General features: G+C 52.3%; 1 protein-coding gene across 23 annotated transcripts in view; it reads right to left on the bottom strand.

Annotated features, from left to right (window-relative positions):
* GRIN1 (glutamate ionotropic receptor NMDA type subunit 1) overlaps positions 1-23,372 on the bottom strand; it is an 87,122-nt gene that overhangs the window by 8,988 nt on the left and 54,762 nt on the right. For 9 of the 23 annotated variants that reach the window (XR_012155318.1, XR_012155311.1, XR_012155312.1 and 6 more), the window contains 15 exons: positions 22,641-22,815; positions 21,198-21,342; positions 21,018-21,101; positions 19,990-20,125; positions 18,938-19,065; positions 18,541-18,705; positions 15,260-15,378; positions 14,185-14,297; positions 11,969-12,117; positions 10,661-10,818; positions 9,592-9,753; positions 4,866-4,975; positions 3,224-3,369; positions 958-1,023; positions 411-521 (listed from right to left, as the gene is read on the bottom strand). Coding sequence is in view for 12 of the 23 variants with exons in the window: in XM_073314979.1 (XP_073171080.1) it covers positions 411-521; positions 958-1,023; positions 3,224-3,369; positions 4,866-4,975; positions 9,592-9,753; positions 10,661-10,818; positions 11,969-12,117; positions 14,185-14,297; positions 15,260-15,378; positions 18,541-18,705; positions 18,938-19,065; positions 19,990-20,125; positions 21,018-21,101; positions 21,198-21,342; positions 22,641-22,815 (1,967 nt within the window). In the remaining 11 variants the exon portion in view is untranslated. Of the gene's footprint in view, positions 1-410; positions 522-957; positions 1,024-1,658; positions 1,701-3,223; positions 3,370-4,865; positions 4,976-9,591; positions 9,754-10,660; positions 10,819-11,968; positions 12,118-14,184; positions 14,298-15,259; positions 15,379-18,540; positions 18,706-18,937; positions 19,066-19,989; positions 20,126-21,017; positions 21,102-21,197; positions 21,343-22,640; positions 22,816-23,372 lie in introns of those variants that run through there. The other 14 variants (XR_012155314.1, XR_012155317.1, XR_012155319.1 and 11 more) reach the window with 5 other exon arrangements.

The following is a 23,372-nucleotide window of genomic DNA, read 5'->3' as shown; positions in this document are numbered from 1 at the left end:
GGTGAGGTGAGACAGTGCCGAAATTAAACCGGGGTGTCATACAATGACAAACAGTTACAGGAACACTCAGGAACAGGGGAAAAATTGTCACTGTTTTCCAAAGGTCAGCACCAGTATGGTGAGCAAAGAACAGAGTAAACTCAAAACTCATCCAGTCAAAAACAAAACAAAAAACTCGGTAGCAGCTCCAAACTCATCACAGGACTACAGACCAGCTCCTGCCTGCTCTCCAGGAGTCCCCGAACCCTTTCAGGTACACGGGAAGACTGACTCACTGACTGACTGTTGACGAACATGAGGCTATGCATGTACAGTGGCAGCTTCGGGATGGGTGTGTGGTAGTTGATGGGATGGCAGAAAAGAGAGAGAGAGAGAAAGAGAGAGGGCAGAATTGTTCTTCTTCCTCTTACCGTATCTTTGGAGGACCTACGTCTCTTGAAGCTGGAGGCCAGGGTGGAGGTGATGGACCTAAAAGTGGCTTTCTTTTTAGGGTCAGGTTCTGCTCTACCACTTTTTCTATCCTAAAATGAATATGTATAAGTGATTAGATCTCTAGTGTGTTGCTGGAATCTCTAAATCTAGTTGAATACTGCCCCATGTTATGTCCTTCATTTAGGTAAGACGGCTACTGGAGTTGTTCTGGTGTCACTCCCAACTCCTCCACGAGGGGCCATCATGGCCCTAACTTGAATAAGGAATTACAAAAGGGATGACGTACTGCTATGACTAGCTGGAATGGCCTAGGATCTGGAGAAACGCAAACCCCTTTGGGGAAGTAGCCCTGTTCTTTTCTGTGTCCATTCAAAGGTTTGTATGGCTATCCTCAATTCCCGGGGGAGCCATTTAAAATTCAGTGGCTAAATGACATTTTGTTCCTAACAGACATGTCTGCAGGACTCCTGCCCCTTGCTTCCAGAACTAGTCTAGCTAGACCGAGGGGAGAGATGCTGCACCTACCACTAAAAAAAAATGCTCTGGGCCTTTTCTGAAGCTGAATCCTAGCGCCACAAGAGAGAGAGAGGACTGCATTGAAAGAGAAGTCATTGTATGAATATTCTGTAAAAAATGTATTCAAAAATTTAAATGATGCATTTGAGCAAAGCTGAACGTTTTCCAAAGGAAAAGGGAAAAAAAAGGAAAAGAAAGGAAAGAAGCGAAGCGTTAGTGCTATGACATCATCAGGGGTTGGAATGAACTCAAAGAGAAACAGAACTCAAAAATGTAGCCATGGGTGTTAGACAGTCGGACCTGGTTAACACAGGCTGGGAGCACCAGCCGCTGGGGGCAGAGGGCGTTGTTAGCGGTGGGGACCAGCCAGATACCAGGACGGCAGAACAATTCCTCCCCAGCTGCGTTAGTGCCAATGAGCGTGCCCTTCTCGGGTGGGGAAGGAGTAACCAGGTCTGGCTCTACCACCGCCCGGGGGTAACCAAAATGTATCCCGCTGGTGCATAGTGCATGCTTGGGGATACATTTCCTCCTCCTTTTCAGTACTCTCTTTTGCGGACATGCACAAACGGAAAAGAAAGCAAGATGGATGGAATGAAATGTCTTTTTCTTCCATGGCATCTCAGGAAATAGCCATGGCAAAACTGTGATCCCAAACCCCATTATTTTTGTTTGTTTGGTTTAACAAATAAATCTTTCCACTTGCCTACCTTCTAGTAATGTACCAGATACTAGTGGTCTGACGTTTCCTCCTGTGGAAAAGTCTTACATTGTCAAACTGATCTTTATCATGAGACTCTGTTTATACCCACAGGGCGACATGCGTAGCTCACAGTCCCACAGATTCTGCCCAGGACCCAGTGCAGTAGTTTCTAGAAGGTTGGCAAGTGAAAAATGGCAGTGTGACTCTAATGCTCTGTCCCAGCAGACTTAACCACTTCCGTGCTGCTGCTTTTTGAAAGCAAAGGAAAAGAGAAATGGAGTTTGCAATACTGTATTAGTGAACGGAGCCCAAAGAGCTCTCAGTTAGTCTAATAAAGTATAGAGCAGCCAGTCCTCATTCTTTACCCTTTGCCGCTTTCAGGGAGGTCATTTACACCTGAGCAGCCCTTTCCCATGTCATAGTCGATGCTGCTATCACATGGCCATTTCATTTCACTTGTTACAGCAACACTGCTTTTAAGGTTCCCAATCACTGTTTCTCTCTCTTTCATTCACACTTTCTTTGGATAGTGGTTTCCTTTGGTCGGATAAAGGATCTGTTCCTCTTTGAACGTTGGTTTGCTTCCCCAAATACGAGAAACAGCCTGGACAGTTCAGAGAGAAACTCCAGATGTCCTAACCTGGGGCCATGGACATAGCAAGGGTTAATCCCATAGCAGCTGGGAAAGAGAGAAAGTTTAGCCAGGCCAGCTGGACCGGGCTCACTTATGTTGCTATGTTAAGGTGTCAGGCACACCAGATTCCCTCCAGATCCTGCCTCACTTGAGGGGCAAGGAGAAATGATCCCTTTGTAGACAAGAGAATCCATAGCAAGCAATGGCCCTTTGGCATGAGCCCTGGGGAATCTGTGTGCTAACAGTAACTGGCATTATTAGCCCCCAGCATGAATCACAGGCATCAAGAGATGCCCACGTCTCCAAATCTGTGGAATCCAATTGACAAGAGCACACACCACCTCTTTTTGGAATCGGTCCCAGTTATGAAGGTTGCAACTGCACTTACACGGGGGGTTGCTTTGGCTGTGTTTCATTAATGGTCACGTGAGCCCTTCCCCACACAGACAGCAGCGGTAGGACAGGGCGCTCATCGACAGCAGCTGAATGCTGTGATCATCTGCTGCCAAGCGCAGTCAGCTAACGGTACGTCAAGGCAATGGCGTTTTAAAGGAGCTGTGCTGGCCCTGTTTGCTCAAACAGAATGAGACCCAGCTCTTGCATGGAGCCTCCAGCCGAGCAATGTGCCAGACCACCCCTGGGAGCACAGTTGAGAATGAAGCGATTTTTGCCAGATGTCCTGGTTAGATTTGTGCACAACTCACCTCCTGGGAGAGATTGCATCAGACAGTGTGTTAGTGCCACGGGGGATTCCCATTGAGAAGGCAGGGAACTCATGCCTTGGTCATTAGCAGCACAGTCACCCCCATAGTTAGTAGGGACCCAGGGGAAGGGATGGTGGGGCCCCTGGGCTATCCCATAGCTCTGTATTCACTGATTTGGTGAAGGAATGAAAAACGCACCTGTTGGAGACTTGCTCTAAAAACGGTTTGTCCTACCTGCAGGTTTTTCCGCCACACGTTAACGGCCGCAAACGCCAGCTGCATCTGCTTCCTCCGCGCATCCTTATGCCTTTTGTAAGCTATTTCTATGAATATTAAAAATATCCCGGCAACAATACCTCCAGCCACCAGCATAAATACACCTGAAATAAGCAGGAAAGTTACACAGAGGACAATGGAAACTGCATCATGATACTTCATTTCCCTTGTAGAATTACAATAACCCTTTGCACGGCAATAGCTTCTTGCAGCCAGGGATTCTGCCCCCAGACATGCCCCAGGGCGGAGCACAGCAGAAGGCGAATATTGCAGAGCCTTTCCATGAGGATTCGTTTGTATTTTTTACTGTAGTTGCTTCAGCTATGTTGACACCCTTTTTGCACTCACTTCCTGGGAATATCCTCGCAGCGGCTTTACCAGGAGAGATGTTCATGGAAAGAGGGAATTTGAAGGGAATACTGCAGAATATTAACGGAAAGCTAATTCTGAGTTTGGATTATTATTATTGGTTGTATCACTGTAGCACCCAGAGGCTGCAATCAGGGACAAGGGCTATACAAACAACTGACAGATACCAGCCACCCCAGAGTGTTCACAGGGATACACTGGAAGCCTGACTCTTGGAGTTTAAAGCTCTGTGTCTACTCGGGGGGGTGGGGGGGTAGGGAAGGAATGTGCGTAGTGAGGCTGCACATGGTGCCCCTTGCCCATGGTGACCACTTTGATGGCCAAAACTATGGGCCGGGAGCAGGGGAAATGAATTCTAGAGGGATGGGACAGTGGAGGTGTGGCCATATTGAGTCTCAAGTTGGGGCAGGAGAAGGGAGGGAGGAGATGGAAGAGACTGGTTTCTTTCTGGGCAGTTCTCACACTTGCTCTGGGAACTCTGACCAGGGATGCATACGGTCAGCACAGCTTGGACCCCAAACACCCCACAGAAAGCACTGGGGAAGGAGCCACTGATGCAGCACTTCTGGTGGGACTTCCTGGGTGATTCCCTGTAGGGTGAGGATGTCTGAAAAGACTGCCATCTGTTTGCAGACAATTTGCAAACAGAAAACATGGCAAAACTAATTGAAGAAATTATTCCTTACCAATTACTGCTCCCACCCTCGGTAGGTATCATTCTCTCCATTTTCCAGGGGGAGAAACTGAGGTGAAGCAACTTGTCCAAAGTCACACAGTGAGTCTGGGGCCCTGCACCCCAGCCTCCTGCTCTAGCCACTAGACCTGCTGCCTTCCTTACATTTTTGGCTTATGATGCTCGGCTTGTTTTCTCCTGTCCTGGTTCCCTTGAGGCTCTGGCTGGGATGCTGGTCTCTGCCTTGGGGCCTGGCTGTTCTTTCACTTTGGCTTGGCTGGAGGAGCGGGAGGTGAGTCATGTTCAGAGAGGGTGACATTTAAAATCACAGGCATGAGAATGGGGCCTCAAAGGGGAAGATCAGGGGGTGCATGGGCCTTTCAGAGCCATTTCCGATCCACCAGTGGGAACAGGACACTGCTCAACACAGCAAACTCCCAGACCACAGGGAAGCGCAGACCCAGAAGTGGAGTTTAGACCTCAGGAGAGCTCGGAGGGCTACAGTGAAGGAAAGCAGGTTAACAAGCCAATGGGAAGAAAGAGGTTTGCAGAACAAACCTGCCATATTTTCAAAGGTGAGTGTTGCTGGGGCATTGCTACGGGAATCACACTCCTGATACCTCACCCAAGTCTTGTCCAAATCCTCCATGAAGCCGTTCTCATGGGATCTGAAACACAAGGAGACAATACAGAGCATTCACTGAAGACCACCGCCTGGCTCAGTGGGAGCTCACACTTACACTATGGGAGCAGGGGAATGTCAGAAACACCAGCCCGTCGCATTCACCTGCCCACATCATCCTCACTCTCTGCACGTCAGCTTCGCTGCCCCTTTGGCTAGAGGCCAGAAAGAGCTACTCTGCGCTTGCTCTTGGCAGGCTGTGCTAAAAGGGGTGTGATGTGTGTGCAGATGGGCGGAGGAGCACACGGTGGCTCCAGGCAGAGGATTGTGTGTGCATTACACAGCTTGCATGTAGCTTCTATTTATGTGACAGGTGCACACATGGTCCTGCCTGTGGTAACCCTGTGCATGAGCAGTGTGTGTGGGGGGCTGTTACACTGGGTGTGCAACATGCATTTGTGAAGCGTCTGGGGTGCAGTTAGTGCCCCTGCCCGTCATTACGCAATCCTGGAAGGTGTGTTTCCAAAGGCAGCGTTCGGGGCTGTTGGGAGATTAAATCCGCCTGTCAGGTAATGCACAAGTAAAGCAAACCCCTCAAAGTGCTGCTCAGAAAGGCAAGTGCAGAGCTGCCCTCACAGGCTCCGTGTCCATCGGCTCTCACCCTCCAGAACCAATGGGCTCAGTTCATGAGAGAAAAGTTCTGTTCCCCGAGCTCAGAGAGGCCCAGGCTAAGCAGCGCATGGCAGCTGACGGGGAACCAGGGGAGTCTGCACAAGTGGGTCGACTAGCTGCTAGGAGATTATAATAACTAAAATCCAGGAAACCCTGTATCGTCAGCTTCTAGAAGGTCAGAGCCTAACATCGCCTGGTCCCCAGTCAGAGCCAATCCCGTGTAACTATGGAGATGGGGACTGGAGACCGGCGGAAGGTTTGACAGTGTGCTGAAGAGTGCGGGGGAGTGAGTACGTGCCCTGTGGCCAAGTGGCATGTGTCTGCACCCAGAATCAGCAGTTCATGGTGCTCAGTGCTCCAGGGTAGCGTCCCGAGGCCAGACTTGCTGAACTGGAGTAGCAGAGAGGGCCAGCATATGGGGTCATCATGGAGCTGGCCCACCTCAGTGCTGAGTTCCCTGGTACTCCCATGGAGGCAGCCAGCTCTGTGCTGGAAGTACAGGGAGGTGGACAGGAGGGACACCCCCACCAGATGGGACCCACCTTCCAACAGAGGCAGAAGGGACTGAGGAGGGTGCTCCAGGGGATGGAGTTACCGGGCCGGGGGGGCTGAAGGCAGCGAGTGTGGTCCAAAGACTGGCACACTGTCTAGCGTTGAAGGGACTGGGGTTCAATTCCCAACTGAAGCCTGCCATGTGCCCAGGGGCAAGTCCCCTTTCTCATTACATCCCAAGCCATGGGCCATCCCAATTTCTCTTCAGATGGGAGCTCGTCATTCTCTCTGCCTGTCTCTGAATCCTCTCTAATTCTGATGGGGTGCCCAGCACTGCACACAGAGTAGCGATGAGGCCTCACCACTGATTTATAAAAAGGCCTGGCAGGATTGTCTGTATTTTTCTCCCTCCGATTCCCTATGTATCCTAACAGCTTGTTGGCTTTCTCAACCGCTGCTGCCCTCTGAGCAAAGGTCTCCATGCTGATGCCCACTCCCTATCCTGAGTTGATCCAGGTAATGTAGAGTCTTCTAAGAATAGTTCTAATTATTCTCTCCAAGATGTGTTACTTCGCATTTGTCAACACTGAGTTTCATCTGCCATCATGCTGCCCATCCCCAGCCTCTGAAGTTCTCACAGTCGTCTCTGGTCTTGACTAACCTAAATCATTTTGTCTCACCTGTCAGTTTTGTCACCTCCCTGCTTGCTCCCTTTCCCACACCCATTGATAAATGTATAAAACCACTCTGGGCCTAAAACAGAATCCGTCTGGCTCCCTGCTGTTAACCTTCTACTAACACATGAAAACTATTTATTCCTATCCTTGTTTTCCTGTTTCTTAGCCAGTTTTTGATCCATGACAATACTTGACCTCTTACCCCATATGCAGGGAAGTCCTTTTTGCACAAAGCACAATTAGTCAGAGGAGCTGATTGCCACAGGTTATCGTTAATACCAAGTGTTTAGCAAGACTGAACAAGGGACTGGACATTTCTATGGACAACAAGAATACCCAGAATGATAAGAGTAACTATTAAAAGAATAAACAGTGGCTTTTGCAGTGCTATGCACTCATAGAATCATAGAATATCAGGGTTGGAAGGGACCTCAGGAGGTCATCTAGTCCAACCCCCTGCTCAAAGCAGGATCAATCCCCAATTAAATCATCCCAGCCAGGGCTTTGTCAAGCCTGACCTTAAAAATATCTAAGGAAGGAGATTCCACCACCTCCCTAGGTAATGCATTCCAGTGTTTCACCACCCTCCTAGTGAAAAAGTTTTTGTTAATATCCAACCTAAACCTCCCCCACTGCAACTTGAGACCATTACTCCTTGTCCTGTCCTCTTCTACCACTGAGAATAGTCTAGAACCATCCTCTTTGGAACCACCTCTCAGGTAGTTGAAAGCAGCTATCAAATCCCCCCTCATTCTTCTCTTCCGCAGACTAAACAATCCCAGTTCCCTCAGCCTCTCCTCATAAGTCATGTGTTCCAGACCCCTAATCATTTTTGTTGCCCTTCACTGGACTCTCTCCAATTTATCCACATCCTTCTTGTAGTGTGGGGCCCAAAACTGGACACAGTACTCCAGATGAGGCCTCACCAATGTCGAATAGAGGGGAACGATCACGTCCCTCGATCTGCTGGTAATGCCCCTATTTATACATCCCAAAATGCCATTGGCCTTCTTGGCAACAAGGGCACACTGTTGACTCATATCCAGCTTCTTGTCCATTGTCACCCCTAGGTCCTTTTCCGCAGAACTGCTGCCTAGCCATTCGGTCCCTAGTCTGTAGCGGTGCATTGGGTTCTTCCGTCCTAAGTGCAGGACCCTGCACTTATCCTTATTGAACCTCATCAGATTTCTTTTGGCCCAATCCTCCAATTTGTCTAGGTCCCTCTGTATCCTATCCCTGTCCTCCAGTGTATCTACCACTCCTCCCAGTTTAGTATCATCCACAAATTTGCTGAGAGTGCAATCCACACCATCCTCCAGATCATTTATGAAGATATTGAACAAAACCGGCCCCAGGACCGACCCTTGGGGCACTCCACTTGATACCGGCTGCCAACTAGACATGGAGCCATTGATCACTACCCATTGAGCCCGACAATCTAGCCAACTTTCTACCCACCTTATAGTGCATTCATCCAGCCCATACTTCTTTAACTTGCTGACACTCACCTGCTTCAGAGCAAAAGCCAGCCTCTAACTATAGGAGACTAGGAGGAAAACTTCCCCGAGGGCAGGTTATCCACATCTGCCTACTGCGGAGTTTCTTGCACCTTCCTCTGAAGCATCTGGCACTGGCAACTGTCAGAGACTGGACGCCGGGCTAGATGGACCTCAGGTCTGATGTACATGGACCATGCCTACATTCCTGTGCTTTCTAACTACTGCAGCCACAAACTCATGCAGGATGTGAAAGTTGAGCTGAGTTACATATTATATATTTCACTAACCCTGGACTGATGGAGGAATATTATAGGCACACATCTGCACTGCTCCTTATCAACACTCCTAACATATGAGTCGTGGGTACTGGTGCTGCTGTATATGGGAGACAGAGCTCAGCTGAGCTCTCAGAGCCTATGGGGCATCACAGTGCTGGCAGCTAGGAAAAAAACCTTGCGAGTTACATACTGAGCCCATGTCGGTCAGAGAGACGGTGGACATGGAGGCAGAGTGCCCCAAAGCCTTCCATTGTCTAAGAGCTGGAAAAAAGAGTCAATCCCCCCCATCTTATGAAGGGGTAATTCTGAGGAGTCTTCATAGAATATCAGGGTTGGGAGGGACCTCAGTAGGTCATCTAGTCCAACCCCCTGCTCAAAGCAGGACCAATCCCCAATTTTTGCCCCATATCCCTAAATGGCCCCCTCAAGGATTGAACTCACAACCCTGGGTTTAGCAGGCCAAAGCTCAAACCACTGAGCTATTCCTCCCCCCAAAATTCACTCTGGTTCACCCAGAGACACGGAAACCAGGCACCCTAAGGCTTTGCAGCAAACCAACATAGCCCCAGGAGGTCCCACTGAGATTTGAACTCAGATCGCAGGATTCAGAGGTCTGAGTGCTGACCATTACACCATGGGACCTGCTTGTGTTTTCTTTAAAAATAATCTTAGCATTCAGGAAAAAAATCTTAGCATTTTCCTCTGATAAACTTCCACTTGGAGCTGAGCCCCTGGGAACCCAGTCTCAGCCAGATGGGAACTTTCACCTCCAAGTTGCCAGGGAACAGACATGGCTTATCCTGTGGAACCAGGCTCAAAGTGCCTCTGACTCCATAGCTGGCATCTCTAGGACTGCTTGGGCTAGGTCCACAGTCCTGCTGGTTGGGGAGCGTTAGGCAGGTGATAGCAACAGCTCAGCAGAGGTCTCCTGAGCCCCTGGATGGAACGTGGCTACTCTAACCCCTGCACACATACAGCTGATCGTGCTCTCGCACATGCAATGTATGGAGAGCTCAGAGTGCTCCTTGAGAGCTGGGTACAGACTTGAGGATGGCCAGGGAGACGTTCTGCTTCCATGGGCTGTCTTTGCGCATCCCAATTCCAAAGCCAGAGCGGAAGAAAAGCTCCCCTGTTGTCACCAGGTCACACTTCTGGGAGGCTTCGAACTCCAGCACTGCTGAGTCCCAGATGAAGGCATGGAGCTTGCTAATGCAGCACGGAGAAAGGAGAAGCCAGGTCAGTGTGACAGCATGGACTGGCTTGTCTTAACTTACTACAGCTGCATGATCTGCAGAGAGTGTTAACAGTTATCAGCTCTAATATAACCATCAGGCAAGGCCAATATAGTCTCTTAAAGGGAAGCAGCAGCACCCATTCTGATGCATGCAGCAGCCCTCTTTTGAAGGGCAGAAGCACTTTCAGAGCCATAATACACTGCACCATGAATGCGAAATGGGGTTTACACAGCACTTGACGTTTCTCAGCCCCTTGTAGAGACGCCATCTCATGGTCCACAGTGGAAAGGCAGGTCTCAGCCCTGCTTTCTGTGCAGTACGGAGAGGCCCTTTCCAGTCTGTATCCCACAACCCTACCACCCCCCAAAAGCACCACCCAGAGAAGCTTTACACCTTTCTGCGCTTGCCCCAAGTGTCATACCCGTTCCCCATGCCCCTGTCCCCTATAGCACTAGCATATCCAGGTATCATACCCCCCATACCCCTGCCCCCTATAGCATTAGCACAGTCCTGTGGACAGCTGAATGGCCCTGCTTTGCTCATAACCGGTAGCCCTCTGGCACAGGGACCAGCCCCACCCAGCCCCAGTGTGCCGAAATCTGGCCCCCATCCAGCCCAGCACCTCAAACGCCTTCTCTTCATTCCAGGTCACAGATCCCAGCCCACAGCCAGCCAGGACATCGTCTCCTAGGAAGCGCCCCCGCGTGGCCTGCAGCACTGGCAGGCTGGGCTTGGCCCCGCACGCTGCGCCAGGCCCTACGCCCTGACCAACAACGAGAGCTGCAGCGAGCCTGGGGGGGGGGGGGACGGCAGCGCGGTCCCTGCAGGCCCCACAGCCCGGTCTGCCGCAGTTAGGCAGGACTCAGCCCCTCTCTCACCTGTCCCTGACAGCCTGGATGGCTTCGGCAGCGCTCTCGTAGTTGTGCTTCTCCATGTGCCGGTACATGGTGCTCAGCTCCACCTGCCGCCGGAAGTAAATGTCCACCGAGCTCTGCTTCACCGTGGCGTAGATGAACTTATCGGAGGGGTTCCGCAGCTGCAAGGCAAGGCAGAGCCCGGCTGTGAGTGCTGTGCAGGGCCAGCAGTCACAGTGAGCTGGGCGGGGGTCATTCACGCCCTCCCACCTCACCCCTGCATGTCCAGCTGCCACTCACTTGTCCGAACTGCTCCCTTCTCTGGTGAACCAGGGCCGGGCACCTGACTCCCTTTGAAAATCCTGGCCCGCATCGGCAGTGCCCCTGAACTCTCATGGGGGGCCCTGTCTCTTGTGTGTCTGGCTTGTCTGATTTCAGACGTCAGCTCTCCAGAGCAGGAAATGGGACTTAGCTAGGTTTGTAAAATGCATGAAAATCTGCCCTGCCACAGCAATGATTTAATTAATTACAATTAGTACATCATTAATCGTTTCCTATTAGCTCAAGTTCCCTAAGCACTGACAATGACAACACCTTGATTGGTGCTGTTTCTGGACAAGATTCCCTGTTGGGTGGGTCGGCCGGCCATTCTCTATCACCACGCCATGTAAGCGCCTGCACCAGTATTTAACAGAACTGGAGTAGAATCGATGTCGGGCTCTATTCTCCTGCCTTTGTGCAGAACATGAGCTGACAGCTTTGAGGGGCTCAGGGGGCCCTTCACAATTTTGGAACCCCTTCCCCCGCAGCACTGATTCTTATCCCTCGTGTTTTCACAATGCTGGGGCTGGGGTTGTGCCTGCTTGTAAAACAGCTGCTGCCAAGAGTTCCCTCTCACCCCTCCTGCCCCAGCCTGCAGGCCTTACATCTCACTTCTCCTTGGTATTGGGTCCTGCCCCCTCTAGCACATCAGAAAACAGCAGGAAGAGCAGATGGGCAGGGGGACTCTGGCACTGTCTCAGGTGAGGGGAGCCAGCAGCCTGGCCCTGGGCCTCTCTCTGTGCTCTTCATAGCAGTGCCTGGGGAGTGTCTGGGGAGCAGCGGGTCTGGGGAGGGACACAAGGGGAGCATTTCCTTGGCTGCTACGCCTCAGCTTAGAATCTTGAGCACTTGTGTTTGGGGCTCTAAGGATTAATGGTGCCAGAGATCAAGCTACAGGCCCCGCTTCCCGGCCAGGAGATTCACATTAGACCATCATATGTTTCCGCATTTACCCTGCCTCAGTGACGCACGACACACACAAACCCTTTCAGAAAGACACACGCTAATTACCCTGGGGTCGTTAATGCCTGTGATTCTCTCTTCAGGTCTGTCTAACACCAGGAAGGCAGCCAGGTTGGCAGTGTAGGAAGCCACAATGATCATAGCAAAGCCAGCCCACACCATGCCAAGGATACGAGCAGAGAAACTCCGGGGGGCACCTGAGGGGGAAAAGGAGAAAGAGTTGGGAGCAAAGACGCACTCCATATGTGTCAGCAAGGAGAGACCGTCCAGAGCAGACAGGTACCCGGCGGGACACTATGGATCTGATACCCAAGGATGGAAAACAATCCCCCTTGCCTTGTCCGAACTACCACTGTCCGACCCGTCTCCTGAGGCTCTCAGCCACAGGGCATTATGGGAGTCACATGACTGACTCCATGCACCATTCTGGGAATGTCAGGGCACTGGTGCAAAGGGAGAACACAGGTCCAGTTTGCTGTATTGCTTCCCAGTACACAGCCCCACACTTCCCCTTTGCCAGGGAGGCAAATAGCTCCACCCTGGAAATGACTGTCCTTGGTCAGCAGTGCCTCCAGATAGACAGGTCAGCTCTTGCCCGAGTGGAGAATGGGCATTGCTGGTCAGTGACATGGTGAGACATGGTAGGACCGTGTCCCAGTCCACGTAGAAGAGAAACCGTTTGTCTTGGTGTGACAGCAGGTCCTTCTTCAGGAGCTGCTTACCCAGCAGAGGGAATTAGTGGCTAAGGGGGGCCAGGCCAGTGCTTGAGTGGGAGGCCCCAGGGAACAGTGGGTGCTGGAGGAAGAGGTGATTGTCTACAGCAGGGGCACTCGTTCTTCTGAGTCAGCAGTGAGCCAGTGGTACAACTGGAAGTGCCATGTCCTCACCACTGAAGATCCCCTGGCATGTTTTTGTACTAGGAGCAGGCATGTTAGGCCGGAATGCAATGACCATAAAAATGGCCAGACTGGGTGAGACCAAAGGTCCATCCAGCCCAATATCCGGTCTTCCAACAGTGGCCAGTGCCAGGTGCCCCAGAGGGAGTGAACAGAACAGGCCATCATCCCATGTCATCCACTCCCAGCTTCTGGCACTCAGAGATTTAGGGTACACCCAGAACATGGGGATGCATCCCTGACCACCTTGGCTAATAGCCATTGATGGACTTTCCACCAGGACAAAAGCTGTCATTTGACCAGGACACTGGGCAGATCTAAATCCCACCTGCAGTTTCCACCGAAGCAGGTAACACTCTCACCCTATTGGGTGACATGCCTGCTGTGCTCCTGCCGGACCGTGGGATGGAGAGACCCTGTGCGTGCTGCACATGGGAGCCCTGAGCCTTTACGGGATTATTAGCCTCCCATGTGAGAGCTTCCTTTGCCTGTCTCCGGCATGTTCATTGCAGAGAACGGTGCAGTGCGGCCAGGCTGCCCTCACGGACAGCCCCTCCCCTGGACATACATGGCTCGCCTGTTCCCCTTTGGAAGAGGTGCACTTCACAGGCTGGGCTGCTCAGGACCTCTCTCCTCAGCTGGCCAGCATGTAGGGAGCACTAGCCCTGCTTGGGAAAGGTCTGAGCTTAAGAGAGCACCAGCTCCTCTGAAAGCCCCAATGCTGCCACAGGTGTGCTCTGACACATGTGGGCATCGAGCCCCCAGGATCAGTGCATTACAGCAGACTGCAGCATGTAAGCAGGGCCCAGCTGGTCTGGGAGCAGTTTGCCTCCACCCTGTCCCTCTGGCCGCCCTACTGGAGGGACTCCAAGAGCTCGTGAGAGCTGCTGCTGGTCAGAAGAGTTCATCAGCTCAGTTACACCTGCTCTGGGGTGGCTGACTGGACACAGAGCAGCAGCCCATTGATACAGCTTAACTCAAGGGGTACAGTTCCCTCTGGTCACAGAGCTCCCAGCCTGGACCTAGCAGAGGGCCCCTACCTGAGGGGGGCTCAGCAGTGGGGCCAGGACCAGAAAGGGGGACACACCCAGGAAGGACTTGGTGCTGCCCCTCCCAGATGCTGCCACTCCGAAAGAGGGGAAGATGGATATGAAGCTCCCCCAGCATATTGGACTGGTATCTCGCTCAGATCTGAGATGAAGCAACTGGGCCTGCTACTCCAAGGGCCCTGATGTGTGCTAATGCCTTCTCAATTCATAGTATTTGAAGCAAGAAGGGACCACTGTGATCATCTAGTCTCACCTCCTGTATACGACAGCCCATTTAGGTTCCCTGAATTAACTCTTATTGAACTCAAACAGATCTTACCTTCTCCGATCCCAGAGTTCAGCAACACTCCCCAAGAGAACCACATGGCCGAGGAGAGGGTCAGTGCGTCTTCCTCCTCTTCCTCACTGTTAACTTTGAACCGGCCGAACGGGCTGAAAAACAGGGCCAACCGCTTTGCTGGCACACACAGCCCCAGTGCTGCCCAGCACGTCTCATTCCCATGGCTGCTCCCCAACGCTCCCACACCGGGGCCACACCCTGAAGCTGCCTTCAGCATCTCCGGCCCCACATGACTGCGCCCCATGGACGACAACCCCCTCCGGCAATGTCACACAACCATCTCCCACTTCCCAGGCTGGACAGGTAGCTCTTCCCACTCCCATCCACTGGCGTCCCACTGCCAGGGGCAGCCTCAGCATGGCCCCCTGTCCGATTCCTGCAGCCACCCCCTGCTCCCTAGAGCTTCCCCCAGAGCAGTGGGGTTCCCATCACAGGCATGTCTATGCTGATCTGATTTAGCCATTCATGCTGCTACGGCTCCAGCCTCTGGGCCCATGAAGAGAAAATCCTAAAAATAAAGATCGGCTCACAGCCCCTTGACCACTTGCAAGGTATGAATGGACTCGGCTCCCACATCAATTGTATGAGAGCCTGCTGCCCACTGGTACGGGCTGCCTGGGGAGGTGGGAGTCACACTGCATGAAGGGCTGGACACTTGGCCTCTTGGGGAAATAAGGGAAGAAAATTCCAGAGTCCGCCGAGTCTGCCCTGGCCTGAAGCCCCCAGGTTTAACTCTAGGGGCTAGTGCTGGGGCATCGAGAGTGTCAGCCCAGTATCTGGGCCAAGAGCCAGGGTCCCACGGGTCCGGGAGCCAGTCCCTGGAGCTCCACAGCACTCAGAGTCACTCAGGAGCCAGTGCAGCCCGTGGAGCCTTGGTTTAGATGCTCCCGAGAGCTAACACTGACAGCAGAGCACTCGCGCTCGCCAGCAGGCCTCGGGGGAGCCCCGTGTAGAGGTGCCAGTGACCCAGCTCGAGTCCCCTCCCTGTCCCCTCTCCACCCCGTCCTAAGTGCACCCCCCCACACGCGCCCACCCTCACCCAAAGGTCAGTTACCTGAACCGGTCTAAGAGATACAACATCACGGCCACGACATGCACTGAGAGTCCCACCAGCAGCCACAGCGTGCTCTGGAAAGGCTGCATGAACGAGTCGAGGGTGCTGCGGGGGATTTCCTAGCACAGAGGGAAGGAGCATTGGCACCTAGCAGGAAAGAGTCATTTAGGAAACCAAATCCCTGCCAATCTGCCGCTCTGCCAGCCCCCTGCATCCAGCCCTGCCTTCCCGCATCCTGTGCTTTGGATGGTCCATGTAGCCGGGGACAATACCGCTGCAATAGGAATGCAGCCCCCTTCGGGGGCAGACTGCAGGAACTGTCCCACACTGGACCCAGAGGAAAGACTAGACATTCAAACAAGCCTGTGCATTGCTCCTGCTCCCAAATCAGAGAGCAGCCCTCAGCCGGGATGCTCGGAATGTAGTAGCCTCTCCCCACTCTGGAGCAAGAGGGAGCCAAAGACTTTATATGGAGTGGAGCAGGAGGGACCCAAGGCTTGGCCTGTTCCTGCAGGTGTGGGCTTGTAGTCACTACTTTAAAGGGGAGGCTCCAGAGACACTTTATTTTCATTCAGCCTCCAAGGGAGGTTTAGCCTCCACCCAACAAAGAGAGTCCAGGGGCCAGGTCCATTCTCCAGCCTGCAAGGATTTAGTTTCCTTCTTAAAAGAGAGGATTCAAAGATCATGTTTGTGCAAAACCATTGGAAACTTTGCTTTTCCCTGGTGCCATCACTGGAAAGCAGGGAATGGGGGTGGGGGAATAACCTTGGGAGGGCAGAAGAGTTTGGGAGATGGACCTTCTCCTGGTCCAGAGGGATGTGAGGAGATGACATGTATATGTAGGGGCATTGCCGGCAGATCGAGGGACGTGATCGTTCCCCTCTATTCGACATTGGTGAGGCCTCATCTGGAATACTGTGTCCAGTTTTGGGCCCCACACTACAAGAAGGATGTGGAAAAATTGGAAAGAGTCCAGCGAAGGGCAACAAAAATGATTAAGGGACTGGAACACATGACTTATGAGGAGAGGCTGAGGGAACTGGGATTGTTTAGTCTGCGGAAGAGAAGAATGAGGGGGGATTTGATAGCTGCTTTCAACTACCTGAAAGGGGGTTCCAAAGAGGATGGCTCTAGACTGTTCTCAATGGTAGCAGATGACAGAACGAGGAGTAATGGTCTCAAGTTGCAGTGGGGGAGGTTTAGGTTGGATATTAGGAAAAACTTTTTCATGAGGAGGGTGGTGAAACACTGGAATGCGTTACCTAGGGAGGTGGTGGAATCTCCTTCCTTAGATATTTTTAAGGTCAGGCTTGACAAAGCCCTGGCTGGGATGATTTAGTTGGGGATTGGTCCTGCTTCAAGCAGGGGGTTGGACTAGATGGCCTCCAGAGGTCCCTTCCAACCCTGATATTCTATGATTCTACGATTCTATGACCCGGCTCCATAGCCAATAAGACTGTCATGGAGGGGTTCAGCTGCAGCATGGGGAGGCACGTGAGGTTGGCAGGGTTGCCAGGTGTCTGGCTGAACACCTGGCCGAAAAGGGACCCTGGTGGCTCCAGTCAGCACCGCTGACTAGGCCGGTAAAAGTCTGGTTGGCGATGCTGCAGGGCTAAGACAGGCTAGTTCCTACCTGTCCTGGGTCTGCACTGCACCCTGTAAGCGGCCAGCAGGTCCAGCTTCTAGGCGAGGTGGGTCATGGGGGCGCCACGTGCTGCCCCACCCCGAGCACCGGCTCTGCACTCCCATTGGCCGCGGTTCCCGGCCAATGGGAGCTGGGGGGCAGTGCCTATGGGCGAGAGCAGCGTGCGGAGCCTCCTGGCCCCCACACCTAGGAGCTGGACATGCTGGCCACTTATGGGGTGCAGCGCGGAGCCAGGACAGGCAGGGAGCCTGCCTTAGCCCCACTGCGCCACTGACCAGGAGCTGCCTGAGTTAACCCCGTATGGCAGCCCTAAGCCCTAAACCCCCTGCCCCAGCCCTGAGCCCCTCCAAACCCAGTGCCCACTCCTGCACCGCAAACCCCTCATCCCCAGCCCCACCCAGAGCCCACACCTCCACCCCAGAGCCCTCACCCCCCCACACACCCCAACCCCCTGCCTCAACCCACAGCCGCCTCCCACACTCCGAATCCCTCGGCCCCACCCCCCCAGCCCAGATCTCCTTCCCGCACCCTGAAACCCTCATTTCTGGCCCTGCCACGGAGCCCGCACCTCCAGCCCAGAGCCTCCCACACCCTAGGAGTTGGGGTACTCCCTCCCACACCCCAACCCTCTGCCCCAGCCCAGCGCACCCTCCCACACCCTGAACCCCTCATATCTGGCCCCACCCCGGAACCTACACCCCCAGTTAGAATCCTCACCCCCTCCCGCACCCCAGCCCCCTGCCCCAGGCCAGTGAAAACGAGCGAGGGTGAGGGAGAGCGAGCCACCGGGGGAGGGGGAATGTAGTGAGCGGGGGCGGGGCCTCAGGGAAAGGGCTGGGCTAGGGTGTTCAGTTTTTTCCACTTAGAAAGTTGGCAACCCTACGGGGGAAAGGAGGCTGAACAGGCCGGTGGTGGCACCCATATTGCCAAAAGGCTACAACCCTTATGTTCATTCGTTGGTTAGTAGTAAGTGACCTCGCCCAGTGCCCAGGGCACTGTACCATCATACTTAATAAATCACCTGTAAAGACCAACACGACTAACGATATAGCCGAAGCATGCACCTCACGCTCCAGCAAATACAGGGAACAGGGAGGGGACGGGTTCTTGTGACGGGGCCTAGAGTGACCGTAATGAAAACTACCTGCAGGGAAAGTCTCCCGGTAGTGCTTAAAACTGGGAGAGGGACAGCAGAGGAGAGTCAGTCCCAGGCACTGGAGTCACTGCCCCCGACCGTCCAACAGCGCTGAGCGCAAGGCTCCAGGAGGGGGTCTCACTCCCCTGTGGAGCTGGAGCCTGCACTGCTAAGGGCCTTGAAACCTGCGGGGCCAAGGACCCAGTATAAAATGCAGGGTTGGTGTATCATGGTTGCAGCCTGCCCAGTAAATGTGGGATGGACTAAGGCGCAGGGGTGGGTCTTGGGAGGCAGGAAGAGGGGCCTTGGATGGGGAGGAAGCAGCCTCGGGCAGGGATGGATGAGAGGCCTGGGGCAGGAAGAGAAGTGGGGCTGAGGTGGAGGTTTTGTCCAGAGGCACTCGTTAGCTGGGGCTGCCTGGGTGTGGGGAGGGAACCCACTTTCCGCCCCTGCCTGTCTCTGAGGGGCATGTCTGCTGGCACTAGCTGCATCCACCCTTACCTTCTTCACCAGGATGGTGAGACCCTGGTACTTGAAGGGCTTGGAGAATTCGATGTACTGCGCACGCTCATTATTGATGGTGAGGGGGGCTACGATCATGTCTGCCTGGCCGCTCAGGAGCTCCCCCATCATCCCGTTCCACTCCTTCTTATTGCTGTTATTGACCTGCAAGAGCCAGCAGCCAGGGTCAGCCCCACTCTGCTGCTGACCCCGAGGTGCTCGCCCCCCCAAGGCTCTGCGAACACCTCCACAGGCCGCATCAGCACATTCAACCTCTCCCGTTTGGGGCAGAGAGGGGGGCTTTGGCTGAGGCTCCTCACAGCAACCCCAGCTGCTGCTGACAGCGGCCGATATACATTTCTCCTGCGTCAACACAAAGGGACATGTCCAAACTCACCCGCTCCTGTGTGCCAAATTTACCATCAGCAACCAGGTGAACTTCGTAGGTGAAATTCATCACCCCTGCAAGTCTGATCAGCAGGTCGATGCAGAAGCCATAGCAGCACAGCGACACAGTGGGGCGTCCTGTAGAGGGGAGCAGGGATGAGGGAGGGTTATGCAGCACCACAAAGATTGCAGAGAATTCCTCCCATCAGCGCCTAACCCAGCAGAAGCTAGTGAGCCCATGCGAAGGACTGGGAGACCCGGGGCTGCAAATTAGTGAGCTAACAAACAAGTTTGCTAACAGCGAAGAGAACGCATCCGCTCTGTGCCACGGGGCAGCTCTCCTGTGTCGGAATAGTTCCAAGTCCTCCAGTAAATGCTCTGCCATGTATTTTGCAAGAGTGAAGAAGTCACAGCAATGAGACCTCACTGCAGCCCTGTGCTCAGAAATGAGAAACACCCAGACATGGTTTACTTGTGATTTATGTGTGCAGTGAATTAGCAAGGTTAAAAAGGAAACCTATCAATGCCACTGAAATGCATTCACCACTGCGGTGGAATGCAGTAGATGTTTCGCAGCCCACAGCAACACTGCTCAACAATTCAGGGTAGGAAATGAAGGAGAATACAGTGTTCAACTCAAGGAATTTAGGAAGACAAAGTAACTTTCCACATTGGAATTTACTGCCATGGGATATTTTACTATGGTATGGGGGAAGAGACAAAAATAAAGAGAGAACAAAGGAAGGAGACAGTGAGTAAGAGAGAGAAAGAGGCATGAGGCGAGTCAGAGAGAAGGGAAGAAAGGAGAAGACGAGAGGAATGCAGAAAGAGGAGAGACCAGCATGGAGGCTGTATCTCTGTGTGCAGGGGCATCTGAGATTCCCAACACCCACATGGCAATGGAGAGGAGCTAAATGGGGCACTCTCTGGCCTGGCAAGGTACTCAGATATTTTCCAGTGGGCTGCTCTCTTTCAAGTTCTGCAGGCCGCAGAGCAGGATTGGGCTCCCTCACTTTTTTGATCTGAGGTCCTGCTGCATGTTCATTCCCTGGAAGAAGTTACCTGGGATGGTCTCATTGGGTCCAGTGCAAAAGACCTTTTTCACTGGGTCTCCATTGATGGTAATTTCTTCCTTACATGTTCCATCGGCTTGTGTTGCTTTCACGTACACAAAGGGCTCTTGGTGAATTGTCACAATCTGTGGAGGAAGCAGAAATGCCCATTTGCCTCAGAGACTAAGCCTCTGCAAGGTGGCCTTCTCCTTCCCCAAGGGGATGTGGGATGCCCCAATAAAACACAAACTGTCTAGACTACTCAGTCTAGTTTGTTCGTGGCAAGGATCCCACGGTGCCCATCACAAATAAAGGAGTCCTCTTTCCTAAAGCAAGGCTCAGCCAGGAGAGCAGGCTGTGATGGGCTTTGAAAGTAAGGACAGGAAGTGTTTGCTGAAGGGGTCAGAGGTCACAAAGGGAAGGCTCCTTCAAATGCATAATGATAATAATAATAATCCTCCCCCCACCCAGCTCTCTCACAGCACTTCTCCCGCATGGATTTCAAAGCACTTTAAAAATTAGGCTAATAGCATTACCCTCATTTTACACATGGGAAACTGAGGCATAGAAGGAGGCCTTATTCAGTAAGTAACTTATTCAGGGTCACCCAACAGGCCAAAGGCAGAACCAGAAAGAGCACCCATGTCTCCTGCATCCAGGCCAGTGCTCTGTCCAGTAGGTCACACCAGCTCAAGCTAAAATGAATCCCCTTTAGATTTGACCTAGGAACTGGGACAGAGACCCCCACTCAGGGCCCCATTTACAAACAGACAACACAACAGTGAATGAGTCTGGGCCTGCCCCGCATTTACATTTAAGACCCTTGACACTGCTCTGTCAGGGAAAAGGGCTTGACAGTGCGTGTAGATGTGCTTTTGTGTAACTTAATGCACTCCCACGTTGCAGCCCGAGATGCTGCTGGCGCAGCATAACGAGGCTTTTTAATGTAACTGAGACTCAGTCCTGCCACAAGGCCAGGAGATACGTGAGAGGAGTTACTAGTGGCTCCATCTCACCAGCTGAGTCATTTGCTGGTACCTTCAATTTGGTTGACATCTGATAGCCCGCAGGTTTCTCTGTCTCTCCCCCTGGCCAGATGATCTTCCGGTCATTGGGCAGGACCTGCAAGTGTCACCGAGAGAAGGAGAGAGAGACATTAGATGGCTGGTGCAGGCTCTGCACCTCCATCTCTGGCTCTCCCTGGAGGAACATACATACATGGCTGCCATTGTAAACCCCAACTTGAACCAGTTTCCGGTTCTGCAGGTTCATGATGCTGTAATTGGCGAATTTCCTGTCCCCGTCTTCATTGAACTCCAGTCTCCCGGTCACACCCTCGGTGTACTTGCACGACATCAACACTCTACAAAGAATACCGCCGTTTAGGTTCCAGCACATGTTTCTTCATCTGCTCTCCTCCCAGAACACAGGGCAGCAGGGCAGATGAGAGCTCAGTGAGAGAGCTTTGGTGGCTAGGGGATCGGGCCCTTCGTTAGTCAATGAGATAAAAGTTGTGGATCTGTTTTCCCTAGACTAGATCGCCCCCAGCAGCTTGCAATGAGCCCAGGAACTACCCCTGAGTTTTCAAACCTCATGGAGCCCTGAGCTCAGCAGGTGTTACTCTATGAACTGATCAGTGGAGCAGACACAGCAGATCAAAACAAATCAGACCATGTGAGCTAGAATGGGACACTGGGCACTGAATGAATATCAAGAGAATGAGACTACAAATTCACTTCTTCTCCCAAGCAAGAGTGAGCATCACCAAGATGAGATCCTGCAGAGAAACTGAGCTCTAGGGCACTCACATCCCATCCCGCAGAGCAACTCAGCCTCGCAGTACAGAGATCCCAGCCTGCAGATCTCCCAAGTGCCACAGCACCAAAGAGCACGCCTACGGCCTCCCGGATCAAATGACATCCCAGGTGTAAAGCTACAGATTTTATGAACAAAGCTACTTTGCATGTGTAATGCATAATATTCTGAAACTCTTACATTTTCTAAATGAAAACCATTCCCCCCAATTCTATTCACCGTTCCTCAGTGGGGTCTAGTCCCATGTGACGTTTCAAGCTGACATGCTATTGTGCTGTAGACCAGTACAAAATTAAATGAAAAGTTGCTGGCATTTTTTTTTACCATGGACAAGATTATGCTTATATTTGTTTCATTCCCTATTAGTCCAAAACTGACGGGATGGTGTGCTCAGACTTTGCAAATGGATTTTCCATATTCACCAAACCGAAAGTGAATTCCTTGGAAAAGTATCATCTGAAAATAGCTGATCGGAATGGAAGTGGTTGTGCACATTCCCCGCGGTTTCCTGCAGTGATCGCTGTTGCTCTTAATTACTCTGCACAGATTCACTTTCCATCTTGAGTGACAAAATCATGTAGATGTATTAAAAAAATGAAGTATCAATTCAAATCCCCTTCCCTCTCTCATCAGTGGATTAATTCACCAGCAGAATTAGCATGAGAACCCAGGTAGGCCGGCGCCTAGTCCTGTGCTCCAACCACTAGGTTACACCACCTCTTCAAACATTTGGGGAATTTGGGGAACTCATAATCCAGTTCCTACCCAAAGTAATGATTGATAGTAAATAACCAAACATATGGTGTGGAGGGGTGGAGGGCGGGGTGAGCCCAGGTGCCTAGGTACCTCTTGAAAAGAGGGCCAGTCTTCCAGATGTTGGTGTTCCCAACGCAGCCTCTCGGGGGGTCCGTGATATTCTCCTTCTCGAATAAGTCATGGACTGCCTGAGCTACCACTGCAACAGCATCGCTGATGTGAGCTGACTCGTTCTTCCCATTAATGAGCTGCAAACCAATCACCCCTGGAGCAAACAGAGAGCATGGCACAGGTCAGAGAACCCCAGGCAGACATGCCCTCCCTGTAAGTCCTTCTTGCCAACACTGAACTAAGATCCATGGATCCCCTGATCCTGGCCTTCAGCTAGCAGAGTTCCACCAAGAGGCCAATGAACTCTGAACTGTGGTGGACCCGCTCCCTACAAACCTTGGTGCTGAGGGGGGCAGGAGTTAGGCTCAAGCTGGGGCTACCTGATTGCCAGCTTCCTTCTGTAAGAAGGCACTTTGCTACTTTGCTTTGTGTTATGGGGAGCACACTGGGAATTCAGATGGCAGGCAGGCAGTAGAAGTCGTAGACAATGCATGTGGAAGACCCAGCACTGAAACTGAAACCCAAGTTTAAGAGGCATTATTGACTTTTCGAATTGGAGTGAGTGTTTGCTCTGGGCATGGGGGAGCGAATCTGGGAGTGATATCAGCTAAAGCTGTTGTTGTTCCCCTAGAAGCAGTCAGGGAAATAAGCTTGGTTAGTGACTATTTGAACTCAATGCTGCAATTAGTTTGTCTGCAATACAAAGCAACT

This window comes from Lepidochelys kempii, chromosome 16 (genome assembly GCF_965140265.1).
Source record: "Lepidochelys kempii isolate rLepKem1 chromosome 16, rLepKem1.hap2, whole genome shotgun sequence".
NCBI classification, from domain to species: domain Eukaryota; kingdom Metazoa; phylum Chordata; order Testudines; family Cheloniidae; genus Lepidochelys; species Lepidochelys kempii.
Note: the sequence above shows the minus strand (reverse complement) of the source record. Positions and strands in the feature narration are given on the sequence as shown.